The sequence below is a fragment of the Anomalospiza imberbis genome, chromosome 8 (genome assembly GCF_031753505.1).
Source record: "Anomalospiza imberbis isolate Cuckoo-Finch-1a 21T00152 chromosome 8, ASM3175350v1, whole genome shotgun sequence".
NCBI lineage: Eukaryota > Metazoa > Chordata > Aves > Passeriformes > Viduidae > Anomalospiza > Anomalospiza imberbis.
The window spans coordinates 18,793,564-18,807,199 of NC_089688.1; the positions used below are offsets into that span (position 1 = coordinate 18,793,564).

Sequence of the window (13,636 nt, forward strand, 5' to 3'; positions counted from 1 at the left end):
GTAAGGAAAGAGACTTCTGCTATAGCTGCCTGAGGATTTCTATTCAAGGAGCTGCTGGCACTCTGCCATTCCTGTTTATATTTCTATTCAAATTATTTCCATGTTTATCCTGTTTCTATACTGCAGGACAGTTATACTAGTTCTTACTCAATTTTTCCTCTTTGAAATAAAGCAAATGCAGTAAAGTAGAATAAATTAACTATTGAGAACATTCCACACACACAGAAAAAAAAAAGATACTGTTGATTTGTTTTAGGTGTATTCACATATTGCACATATCAAATAGAAAGTGCCAAGTCTAAAAGTCTAGTATTTCTTCTCAGTTTCTCTTCACCACTGGAAAAAAGCCCATACTGTTTTGGTGTATGCAGGATCTTTGGTAGACACGTGTTTTTTCAAGTTCTTTTTCTCATAAATTGCCGGGCTAGAAGACCAACAGTCTAACATAACTATATAATGACAAGTGATAGATGTGTAAATCAAATGGGACAAAACAACTCTAAAACTGTGTAAAATTCTTTTCTGGAAAGTACAATGTCAGAGTACTTAAAAATGGACGAAAGGACCTCTGGAATTATTGGTGTGACTCAGGAAAACTAAGGAGTCTTACTATCACAACAGCTAGCTCACATGAGAATTCTGCTTCCTCCAAACACTAATGCATCAGAGAGGGGAAACTAACTGCAAATGACAGAGGAAATGAATGACATAAATTTAGTCATATGCCTAAATCTTTGTCAGGTTGAGGCCAAGAAAGATGATATTGAGACCATCAGTTCCTTCCCTTTTCACCTGTTAGTACAGGCTTCTTTCAATTATGCCTTCTGTGGCACTTAAAGAAAACCTGTTGGTGTTATGAAGAAAAGCCCTGCACAGAGGGGAAGCTCATCTCCCCCTCACTTTCATCACAGGAGAGAAACACGGGAAAAGGCACTCTGCCTAAGCTGGAACGTTGCTTTGGCAGTCTGAACAGCCCTGAGGATCAATGTTCTTTCTCTTTGGTGATGACAAATAGGGCATAGATAGATCTCCTAGCCCAAGTGCCAAGCTCAGTGGCCAGTCAAGGCAGCATGAACACTGCCTGGAATCCTGTCTGGACTAGGACATAAAATTGTTTGGGGTGGAAGGGATCTTAGCTACCATGTAGTTCCACACCCCAGCCACATAGAGGGATACCACCCACCAGATCAGGTTGCTCAGGGCCCCATCCAATCTGGCTTGAACACTCCCAGGAATGGGGCACCCACAACTTTTCTGGACAACCTTTTCCAGTACCCCACTATCCTCTGAGTAGAGAATTTCTTCCTAACATCTAATGTAACTCTCTCCTCTATTCCCCCTTCTCCAATCACTATCTGCCTGTGTAACAGACATCTTACTAGGGAATAAGGGTCAGAAGAGTACATAGGTGTAGGCTGGTCTTACCATCTTGCCCATCCCTGTGGCCAGACTTTGCAGCAGTCCAAGTGGTTTCTATGGTTCTCCTCTGGCAGTTCTGAGATGAGATTGGGGATTGTGGTTGCTGTCTTTCATCCCAACTGAAAAAAAGCACGCTGCAGTCACAAAGAAGTGACAACCTTCTCTCTAAAGCCTTCCCTGCCAACGCCTCTATGTCCAACTGGACAATTGTAACTTAGTTCACACTTACTCTCTCCAGCATTAACTGATCCCTGGCAGTTAAAGAGCTGTTGGTGCTCTTCTTTTACAGGAAACAGAAATGTAAATGCCTTAGTTCAGACGTTTCAAATAAAATTCCCACATTAGCAGCATATAGGGTCCTTCATTATTTCTTATGAGTACCAGACAGTGAAGATAAAGCAGCTGTTGGAGGTGAATAATCTTTTTTTTCCCATGCCACAGTTTCTATTCTGCAGAGAACTTTTTTTAAAAAGAAAATAAACATGTAATGGACTCTTAGGTATGTAAAAATGCTAAAAAACTCATTTCCAATGCTCTCTCCTTTGCCCCATAAAATCTACCTTGTACCCAAGTATTTGGCTCAGTGTACTGCTGCTTATCTTAAACTATCAAACTTAAATATACAAAATGTGATTGGAAAACATGCAAGTTCACAACCCACTGATTGAGAAATAATGTTCATCATCATAAAAAATAAATTATTGCAACAAGTGGCAGAGCACTTAGTAGAGAAAACAATGGCCTTTGCTCCTGACTGCTCCCCCACAGACAATTACCGTCACGTATGTATACATACTGGTTTTGCTCAGCTGAATGTCTTCACTTTCTTTTCAACTCAGCATTTTCATGTGGTCCTTCACAATGCAATCAGGAGGTAAGTGATAGTTTCAAAATTATCACTTTGAAATAATGAATGGCTGCCAAGTACAAAAGACTACCTCATCCTTATTCAGCACTGCCACATCTAAAGAGGAAGAGAAACTGGTTCTCCTATCAACAGCTGCACAAGAGGCTTTTTACTTGCATTGGTCTGTACTCCCAGAGCTTAAATGCTGACATGAAATTTCCATGGATATTAATGAAAATGAATCAGGTAACAACAGGGAATCAGACTTCCCATGCCTGTGTTTGGAAGAGATAAAAAAGGCATCTCTTTAAACTATTCTAGCTGCACACACATACCTCCAATGCAGACAAAACTGGCTTACTCCTCTAACTCAGGAAGGAACACACAGTGTTCATCAGAGCCTAGAAACGACACAGAGGTTTAATTTTCCTTCTTCTAAACTAGCCCAGGGATGGGAATTAGTGTAAAATGGAAACACACCACACCTTTAGTATTTATCCAGTAGCAAGGAAGCGTTATGTCTGAAAGAACATTTAAGCATGGGGTTTTAATCCAAATAACACAACTCACCTGGACCTAAAAGTTTAGTAGAATATGTGCTTTCAGACAGATAAGCCAAAGATCTGTTTAGGCTAAAAAAACATTATTATGTCCTTGTGAGTTTAAGTTGAAATCAGAGACAATAATACACAAATGCTAATATTTTTAAAAATACCTTTGTAATCCAGTCTTGTGTAGGAAGGAGAGATTCTACAAATGACAAATTTGTCCTTATATGCTCCAACTACCTGGTAACAACACAGGGAAACAACCTTATGCTAGCATTGCATGGGTTTGCTATAGTTATATCTTCTGAATATTTCTGGAACTAGTGACTTTACCGTAAAGTAAGTATGTTCTGTGCTATGCATTTTATTATGTTCAAGAGGCCAATTTAGAGCTTTCAGGTTTTCACAAGGTCAATATAAACTATGTATACACTAAAAAAGAATACCAGAACTGTAATTATAGACTTCTGTTTATTCATTAGATATATTGTGAAAAAACCCCTACCACTGAAAGCAACTTTCAGGGGCTCTCCTGCATAGGAGGCAATTTGTATTTCTCTGCAGGGATCTTAGTGTCACCAAAATATTTGTTTTCTTGTAATAAAATATATCTAATACAAACGCATGCTTGGTCTAATGGAAATTTAAGACTCAAAGATACCATATGGGTGATCAAAACAAGTTCTTTGGCTCAATTATTAACATGGATGTGTCTAAGAAACATATGCCAAGTACCATGAAGCACAAAAGATTTTGTTTCTCATAACATACAGCATAACATCCTGGGATGTTACTTTGACAGTCACTCACATTTAAAGTTCTGATTATACAGATTTATTGCTCTTTTCAACCCAAAATGGTAAATCAGACTCCTTGATCTCATGAACACTGCTAACCATATTTATTGTATTTATCCTTAATTTTGACATGAATGTCAGATAAAGAAGCTACCATTTCTTTAGGTGCCAGTGATCTCAAACATGGAATGAGAAAACAAAAGCATTGTGTATCTCCTGTAAAACAGGAGACAAAGATATTTTTTTCTTCAGTTTATGAAACCTTTCTGTATCCACTGAAAACAGAACTGATACAGCAAAGACATCTAACTCTCATCCATTTTTCCTGACTGCTCTAAAAGTAGTAAGCACCAACTGATTTGCTTTCTCTTCATTTATAAAATTTAATTAATATACCAGAGGAGACATGTCTCTTATCTTCATTCCATTTCCTCTTAGAAGAAAAGGGGGAACCAAACCAAAAACCAAAACAAACCAAACAAAAACCCAAAACACACACACACACAAAAAAAAAAAAAAAAAAAAAAGAAAAAAGAAAGATTGAGAATAAGCAGAACACGCAGATCAGGAAGGAAGGTACACATACCACATCAGATAAAGGTATAAGAAAAATACTGATGCAGTGGTTATGAGGCATCAGTGGTCATGGACTGCACATAACATAATGCCCACAAATATTACATTAGTCTTCATTCACAGGCATAACTGCAATCTGATACAAGCTGAAATCAATACGTGTGACCTAAAATCCTAAACAAAAAATAAAGTTGTCTGATTTATGACCTCCTAATCACCAACAATTTTCAGACCTTAAATACTCCCAGAACAGATACCGACATACATAGACGAAGTCATTTTCAGAACAGATTCATTCCTATATTTTGAAGCAAATGCAAAGAGCATCACTGATGGACTCATCATGACTATTTTCATGGAATGGAATGGCAAAGACAAAAATTTAATGAAAACATTAAGGAAAAAAAACCCTTATCTTTCCTGCAGAGAGAAATCAGGCTGGAACCCTGATTTCAGTGAACTAGAAAGTCTGTGATTAAAACAAAAATCCCAAAAGTCACCAACCAAGTTTAGATTTGATTATAAGCAGATTGACTTCAGTTATAGCATAGACTGACATAAGAAAAAAAGGAAGAAGACAAAACATAGTTCTGAATTTACATAATTTTCACCTACATAGTGCTCTGTGCACACAGATCTTCAAACCCTTTACAAACTGTGAATTACTGCTCTTCTCACCTTCCATTTAAAGAAAAAAAAAGCAACAGTGCTGAAATAAAACATAGCAAGACAGCTGAGAAAAGACTTGCAGACAGGTCTCACTTCCAAAAGGAAAGCTATATTTGAATCAGTTTGGCCCAAACCAGAAACTTAAATGTCCATGCCCCTCAAGTGAAAAATTTAGTAGCAGAATTCCAGAGTCATTCTCAGATTTTTAACTCATTTGCCTAGGCAGGGTCACAGTGCTGAAATGGAAATCTGAAAGACTTCTATTTGAAAAACATCAGAATATCTTAATTTTCTAAAAAAAAAAAAAAAAAAAGAGGAAACAGCTTTGGTTCCACAGAAGCTGTATCCTCAGGAAAACTGGCTATTAATCTAGCGGTGCATTAGGCAGGCTGATTAGCAGTCAAACTTACATTTCATCAGGCAGAGAACAAGCTGTCTTCAATTTGGCATGGCAGTGCCCTGGAAATACTCCTCCTTCATGCTGCTTATTGGAAACAGGATCCATTTAAGTTTGAATACCAAACAAACAAACCCCCTTGCTTGCAGTTTCAGCAAATTAATTCATCAGTATTAGCTTCCTTTGTTGAAGTTCCTTGAGCATATTAGAAACACACGTTTTCACTTCACTGACATTTCTTGTTCTGCTCGAAAATTCAGTGAAAAGCTGCCTATTTATCTTTGCATGTACATCCACCCAAGTTATGTCATCTGGCCATCGCCAGCGTGATCAAAGTTCCAGGCACACAGGTAACTGACCTCAAAGCACAGTGTTTGAAGTCCCTGTTTGACATGATTTGTGTTATTCTCTGCGTCAATAATTATTTCATCTGTTGTCCGCTATACTTACAACCCAACAAAAGAAAGAGAACACAAACTACTATTCAGTGCAGCTGGCTTAAGACATTCTCCTGTCTCACCACAGGAATCATTTCAGCTATTCTAACAAATAGCCTACTTTCTGAGAATAAGGCTGTATAGCTATCTGCAATAATTATGGTTAATTTCTAATGTTACTATAAACTTAAATTCTCAATTTAAAAATCATAGTTGAGAAACATGAACTTTGCATTAAAATGTGCCTGACTTGCCTTGTCATTGCTTCAGCTGAAAATCATTCGGAACTATTAAAACAAAACTGGTTTCCATTTTTGTTGCAGGATGAGCTCCCACCATGGAGGTAGCATGTGACTTCTTTAGACTGTATGTACACCCAAATGAAACTGAGTTCCCAGGAAACAGTAACACTGAACTTCAGTATGAGTTAACAATACAGAGAAGAACAGAAACTAAGGGAACCGATGGCAGGGAAAGGGAAAGACAAGCAAAAGACTTGCCTATTAAGAGGCCAGAAATCCCAAGTTTATAGTCTGGGTTCTCTTCCCATCATAGGCAGGTATTGACATTAGTTGTGGTTTCATCAGATCAGACCTGCATTACACTAGTACTTTACAGACTGCAGCCAAGGAGGAGTGGGGAGGGCATGGAAAGAAAAAGAAACAAAACAGAGGATTACGGCAACAGCCTGGTACTAAATTCATCCCAAGCAAATATAGCATGAATCTTCCCATCACCTCCAGATCAGTATCCTCGATCAATAATATTGATGAAACAATGTATTAAGAATCTGAAGTGAAAAGTTTAATCAGAGAAATGCTCTTGTGATGAGGCCTTACCCATTCCTGGATAGAAAGAAATACATACCAGATTAGATTTTCCTTGTCCAAACACACTCCTGAGATTCTTGCTGTCCATGGCTGCTTCAGATACCCAGAAGGGAGCTACACCATCCTACCTCAAAAGGAAAAAACCACATCAGATTGAAGAAATCTGCATACGTAATATGCCCTCAACCAGCACTATGGCATAGATTGCAGGATATAGCTAAATTTTAATATACCCAAAATCTGCCTCATGTTTAGTTGTAACAGCAATATCCATAAAACTATAGCATCTATTTCTGAGTCACTTCTCTTGGATAATTAGTTTGCCAAGAGCATGAGTCACCAAGTTAGAAATAAGTTAAGAGTATGACTCATTTTTAATTTTATACTAATATTATACTGAAAAATAAAAAGGATTCCTCTCTTCCCCCTAGACTGTTATATGTTTTGGTTCTTTTTATAATGCCAAAATGTGCTTTATATAGAATATCTGGATCAAATGTTGACATAATTATCTCCTTTTTATAATGCCTTTCACACAGAAGGATCTCACAGTAATTTTTAAATGTATGTGTGTTATTCAGTGGTCCACATATACAATGAAGTGAGGCAGTATGACAGTACTTGGCAACACTGTACAAAGCACCTGACTGAAATTGAAGTCAGATCCTATAATTTGTTTAAACAAGACAGGAAAATTCAGATGCACAAAACTGAATTAGCAACAATGGAATTTCACCATTTACCTCTCAATTTTTGCAAAACAGGGTTTATTCTGACTACTGATGGTCAGATCAGCCAGTACTTAGTAGCACTCAACCTTTCAGTTTCTTCAGATTTCAGCTGTGAGCTAAGTTTCAGTAAGGAAGCCTGACCCATTTCAAAACTCTGCTTATCCTTGGCTGCAGCATGTTGTGACAACATCAGGCAGGGCAGCATTAAACTGAGAACAAGATGTTGAACTACCTTTGGAAATACTCTCTAACTCTGCAAGTCTGGATATGCTCAAAGGCTGCAATCCAGGCAGGCACCTGCATATTCGAGTCCTTGCTGAAGAATTGCCAAACAGGCAACTTGACAAACAGTTTAGCCTTTCCAAGACTGCCTAACACAAGAGAAGCAGCCCTGCCCTCCTGTCCTACCAGCATTTCTGCATGCTCTTCTGCTGCCCCAGCATCTGTTTGGCCACACAGATCTACTGGACGATTTGGCTAAAAATAATGTCAGAAGTGTCAAAAAAAAAGTTAACTGCTCATTAATACACCCTTTGAGAAGAACTGAGACTTCATGAGTTTTCATAGCCTTTCATCTGCTGGTCCACTTTGAGTGAAGAAGACTGTGTTTCTCTGCAAGGGCTGCAAGGAGCACTGCAGTCCAGTTGCATGGTACAAATGCAGGCTCTTCTATTCAGGACTGTGATTTTGTTCTATGCAGGGCAGATGTCTAGCATGTATTAAGCTCTCTGCCTTCTGTTTGTTTTTCCTCCAGGATGGCCAATGCCCAGCTGGTAATGCAGTAAAATGTAAGCCCTGGCCATTTGCTATTGTCAAAGAATCATTATTTTCCAGTCCTTTAAAGGTATGTCACTGGTTCAGAAATTGGTTTTCTCAACGTTCATTCCTTGCCCTTTTATCATGGTGTAGGATAACCAAAACTAGACAAAACTGTTACCCACAACTAGACATTAATTTTGATGTCTAAGCTAGGAGGCTAGGGAAGAAAGCAAGGCTTCTCCAAAGGGTAATTTGGGTTGCAATTACATAGCTTAGCTGTACCATGTAGTTTAAGTGCACTTCCAGAACAAGAATTTAACATAGGCCTGAATCCATTCTGAGTGTTTCTCAGGACAGGCTGTACAGGAAACCCAAGTTAAAACATCTGAAGGTCAGTGGTGTGACTTTCCCACTCCAATCACATCTTCACGTAAGTTAGAGCACAATCCTGAGTGCCCAAAGCCGGGGTGACATTCCAAGGAAAGGTATATAATGTCAGGGAATGGCACTAATTCCTGAGATCAAGACAGATGGTTGACATTTGGCAAGAATAAAAGAAACTCTGTCTTATGTGTCAGAGCCAGCAAGATGAGTAATACTACACTATAACATAGCCTGCTCCTTGGATTTAGCTCATGTTATTTGAGCAGTAAACGTCTTGCTCTTGATCCACTTCTTTTTGAGGCACCTTCTATCTCTGAGACACAGAACTGTTCAGTCCTCTGGATTCTAGAGAACTTACAGATGTTTGTATGCATTTCTTTACTGGAATTCTTTCAGCTTCTTTGCCTAAAAGCTATATATCTGATATATATTTAGTGGTATCTTGGCCAGTTTTCCTATTTCAGAATTGCATTACTCTACATAAGTATTGAATTCTTGTTCCAATTTATTTATCTTGTTAAGCTTTTAGTAAGATGATAGAGTAACAATCGAGATTGTAACTTTTAACAGAATGTCTTTGGTAAAATTTGCTGGGCTATTCTGGAAGTTCTGGGACCACTAGACAGCTATTTAGACCCTGCATTTTACACAGAAATACAAAAAAAAAAACCCCAAAAAAATACCTAGCAATATTCTTCAAAAAGTAATACTAAGGATTAAAGCTTGAATTTCTTACACCATGAAGAATTTCCACAGGCAGCTTGAAGTGAAGTAAAATTTCTGAAACCTCAATTGAAATAAAACTCAAACATATGTTTCATTTTAGGAAAAGCCAACCCTGAGATTTTACCTTCAAATTATAGTAACCCTTGTTGGTATTTATACAGCTCAGCAGATGACTGAAAAAGAATCAATAACACATGGAGAGAAATAAAGTTTTACTAATAAGATTTGGAATGCACCGCCAGCCCTTAACCTGGAGCTAGCACATCATTTGCAAATAAAATAATTAACATCATGTATACAAAAGAGTGGCAACATACCTGGACTCAGACCTGGAAGGTAAAAAGACATTATGCAAATCTTTGCAGAACTTAGGCACAGCTTTAGAAATAATAATAATAAAAAAAAAAAACCAAACAAAAAAGCAACCAAAAAAAACCAAAAAAATAAGGCATTTCAAGAAATCAAACAAAAGCTTGATGCAAATTTCAAATACCCTTCACGAAATATAAGGAACATACATTAAAAAAAACTTCTTGACGTAGCCAGTGTCCCTGGACTGTATCTTCTGTATCAACAATACAACTCAATTTTTATGACAAAAGGTTATAAGAACTTGAAATCCACAGGAAAACCAAGATGCAAGATCCAAGAGTATGGGACAACCAAGACTATGGGACAACAGTGCCAAAGCTCATCTTGATTTACTCTAAGTACAGTACTCAATTTATTATTCCACCTGAGCCATTTCTAAGAGTATGTCCTGAGGTATCAGTATAATGCTGACTAAGAGGAAAGAATATTAACCAGCTATTCAATACCAAACATCAGTCTTCCTGCTCGTGAATTCTCTGTCAAGATTTCCAATTATGTGATTACCAGGAACTCAAAAATGCCTCGTTTACAGGACTCAGCATGATCACAACCCAAAGGGTTGTGACCCACAACTGGTCTAGCTGGGCTGGTGCTCATTTTCTGGGGCACAACAAATGCCCCACTGACTATATTTAGCTATGGAAAAGCCATCTATGCCCACTTGCTCCTAAAAATCACACAGCACACAAAGAGCAGTCATCTTTTCTCATAAAAATACACAGAATAAAACTGTTGACTTTATATTTTATTAATTATATTCTTATTGATTATTCTATTACATATTATTATATTGACAATAGTTTTACTATTGAATACACACATCTTAAACCCCTAAAAACTAACTACACCATTTTACCATATGACTATTAGCCAGAAAAAACAACTGATGCATTTACAGGACAAATACCTGTGTCACAATGTGTAAACAGTTCTTACCATTTGTGACAGGTAGAAATGGTTTGATTTCAAAATGCAAGATCTGACATTCAAAGCAGTGATTATATGTAATAAAGCACTATAGAGAATAACTGAAAATTTTTGACTTAATTACAAGATTTAGAAGTTGGTTACGGCTGAAATGATGTCTTTAGTTCATCAGAGAATTATGCAGTAATTCAAAGAGGAATGGAAGGAATTCCAGAATGTGGGGGGAGAAACAGGAAGACACAGCAATAGCCTTTCTTGTCTCAGCTGCACTCTTTCCAAAGTCTTTAATTATGCAAAGTGAAAGAAATACCTCTCAGAAAATATATTTCAAATCTCCTCCTGTCTAAGACAACATAGCTCTTGCTGAAGGAGTAATACTCTGTTTGCCATGCACAGATTTTTATGTGAAGCTTTCAAGATTTAAAAATGGTATGTTGAGCACATGTAGCACATTTTCATTACATAAAACACCCGCATGGGACCAGGTGGCCTCACTGCATCTGTGAGAAGCACAAGCATGGCAGTATCCACAGGACAAGCATTAAGGCCTAAGTCCAGCCCCAGGTGTCAGAGGTGCCTCCAGCTGTCCATCAGTGATCCTTCCTTCCTTTCCAGGCTCCTGACTGGCTCTCTCATGTTTGAATATGCCCCTGAAGGCCCCTTTTTGCAGTGAGCCTATGATTCATTTTCCGAGCAGTAATTTATATTCCTAGGGCACCTCAAAGGAATAGCCTCATAACCATCTCTGAGTTCTTTCCAGAAGGTTTCCTCCTACCCCACCTAAAACCCCACAATTACTCAGTTAACAACACTGGCTATAAAACAGCAGCAGTATTTGCAGACTGAGGACAGAAAACTCCTGCCTGCCCCAGAGAGGGGGGGCCTGATGCCTCAGACAGCTGCTCTTCATAGTCCAGCACCAGAGATGTCCCTGCCCCAAAGCCACCTGTCCCCTGGGGCAAAGCCTTCCACGAGACTAAGAAGCAGCTCATTGCTTGAAATAGATGAGAAAGGGAAACATACCTACATTGCTAAAGAAAACAATGTGAATTAACAGCCTGCAATGTCAGGAGTTCTTAAAATCAGCTCTATGTGCATTAGAAGCCTGAAGGCAACTGATGAGAGTGGGGCAATGAAGGCACAGGATCAAATTAAAGGAAGTGTGAAATGCATCCACCAGACTGTGCAAGTAACAGGATAAATTACATGTACTGCTCTGAAAGATAGGAATTCAAAAGGGCTGGCAGACTACCAGGAGGGTTACACAATGCACCACTTTCCTCCAAGGTATCTCTGTGACAAGGAACAGGAGTGGTCTTGCAAGTCAGCTCCAAACGACCCCTTCAGAAGGACTTGGCCTGCACCCAGGATGAAAGGCAGCACTGTCAGGGCATGGGGAAGCACAGCAGTACCAAGAGTGATGAGAGAAAACTCAGTTGGTTAATTCCCCGGGGAAGGTGAGCGAAGTACAAAGAAACTGAAGCCACCTCTGGTTTGGCTGCTACTCAGATGTGGTGAAGGGTGCTGGGGAGTGCTGACTGTGTCTCTAATTACTTCTGACAGCAATGTAAAAGCAAGCTGAGATGAGCTGTCTCATAGGACATCATCTCACTGTCATGAGTAGACTATTCACAGCTTTTGAATCTTGTCTCAAATATAAGGAACCTAAGTTTCTAAGAAGACCTTTATAAAAATCTTTTCCTCTTGTGAGTGCCAAACATGCTACACAAGTTGTAAAGAATTTGAAAAGAAACACAATCAAATTTCAGGGGTGAATGAGTTACTGAATGCTGTTTTAGCAGCAGGTATTTTCATTGCAACTGGTGTCCTTGCTCAAACCATTTTAAGAAGAATATTTTGGTAGAAAGCCATAAAGCTTATTTACATAGATGGAGTTTCACCATCTCCCACTCCAAAGCAGGCTGGATTGGTTATGCTGACCTAATGTTTTCTTTACAGTGGTTTGCGTGAGGCTGGGAACACGTCAGGTTGTGGTTTAGTTTGCCCTTTCAGTATCCTGATGTGAGTCCTTTGAGATTCTAGTTTAACTTATAACAGCACGTGCAGTATCATAAAAACAGTTTCAGAAATCCAAAATTAAAACAAAATCAAAGTACTGCCTGTACAAGGAGCTTTGTGATGCCCCGACTAAGCAAGAATAATGTTCTGCAGGTCATAGACCCAACATTTTTAGGAATATACCTTGCAAAATATTCCCAGATCCTCAGTTTTCCTTTCCAACAAGTAAAATACAGCAACTTTCATGTTTTCTCCCAGGAGCGAATTTTTTTCCATATTTTCAGAGGCATTCTTAGTCCTCTCTTGGTATGAAAAAGGTGTTTTGGCATTTGGTAAGTTCAGCAGTTTGTATTCTATGTAAGACAGAAACCAACATAATTTTTAAAACATTCACTGGAGTTTTACAGTATGATTTCAAGAACTTTTCAGTTTTGCTAGCAAACGATTTCAAATTCAACATTGCATCATTTTCTGCTGTTAAAACAGACCAACACTTACCATGTGGCCTACAACCAACCCGAAATCCTTTAGTATACCTCTTTTACTGATATGACACAGCCTCTGTTTAAAGAAAGATAGGATTTAATGTTAAAGACAACCTCATGAAAGCAGCTGATACAAAATCTGTGTAGAATTATTCCTTTGCAGAATTACTTGCTTCTGCTGGCAGTCTTTTCTTCAAATGAAAAACAAACATTTAATTTTGGCAGATAGTGACTACTTTCAAGTTACTTGTCCTTTTATTTCAATTCAAAACTGGCAGACATTTCTTATTAAGGTTGAAAGAATTTCTGTCTGATTCTAAAGAGAAACTCATGCTGATTTTTGTTACTAAATTCTGTATATTTCCATACTCTGACATTCCAGAAACGGATGATCTCATCTGCATTACAACATTGTTTTGAAAATAAAGCCAAAGAATTTATCTCCTTGCTGATTAAGAAATTAAATGCCCATCATGCAAACCTGGCACCCAGCAACAATGTCCGCCTGGGGAAGCTTTTAAACAAAGGTACCACACTAAGCGTCTTCCAGAGCTGTCCTTCGTCAGGACTGGAACCCAGGGCAGGGCACAAGCACATGCTGATCTTAAAACGGGACTTTCCCAATTCAGCTGATCCCTGCTCTGGTACGAGGCATCGAGCAGGTCACCGGCCTCTTCCCTGTCGCCACCTGCAAACAATGATTGTCCTGTTTA

At 38.5% G+C, this 13,636-nt stretch overlaps 1 protein-coding gene across 4 annotated transcripts in view; it reads right to left on the bottom strand.

The window, feature by feature from the left end:
* The window catches only part of PANK1 (pantothenate kinase 1), a 40,422-nt gene extending 27,545 nt beyond the window's left edge, over nucleotides 1-12,877 (bottom strand). Inside the window, exons 1-4 of one of the 4 annotated variants that reach the window (XM_068197626.1) lie at nucleotides 12,622-12,877; nucleotides 6,558-6,644; nucleotides 5,267-5,337; nucleotides 1,426-1,538 (exon numbers count right to left, since the gene is read on the bottom strand). In XM_068197626.1, coding sequence (XP_068053727.1) covers nucleotides 1,426-1,538; nucleotides 5,267-5,337; nucleotides 6,558-6,644; nucleotides 12,622-12,714 — 364 coding nt within the window. In that variant the 5' untranslated portion in view covers nucleotides 12,715-12,877. Of the gene's footprint in view, nucleotides 1-1,425; nucleotides 1,539-5,266; nucleotides 5,817-6,557; nucleotides 6,645-12,621 lie in introns of those variants that run through there. The other 3 variants (XM_068197622.1, XM_068197621.1, XM_068197625.1) reach the window with 3 other exon arrangements.
* Between the last annotated feature and the right edge of the window lie 759 nt (nucleotides 12,878-13,636).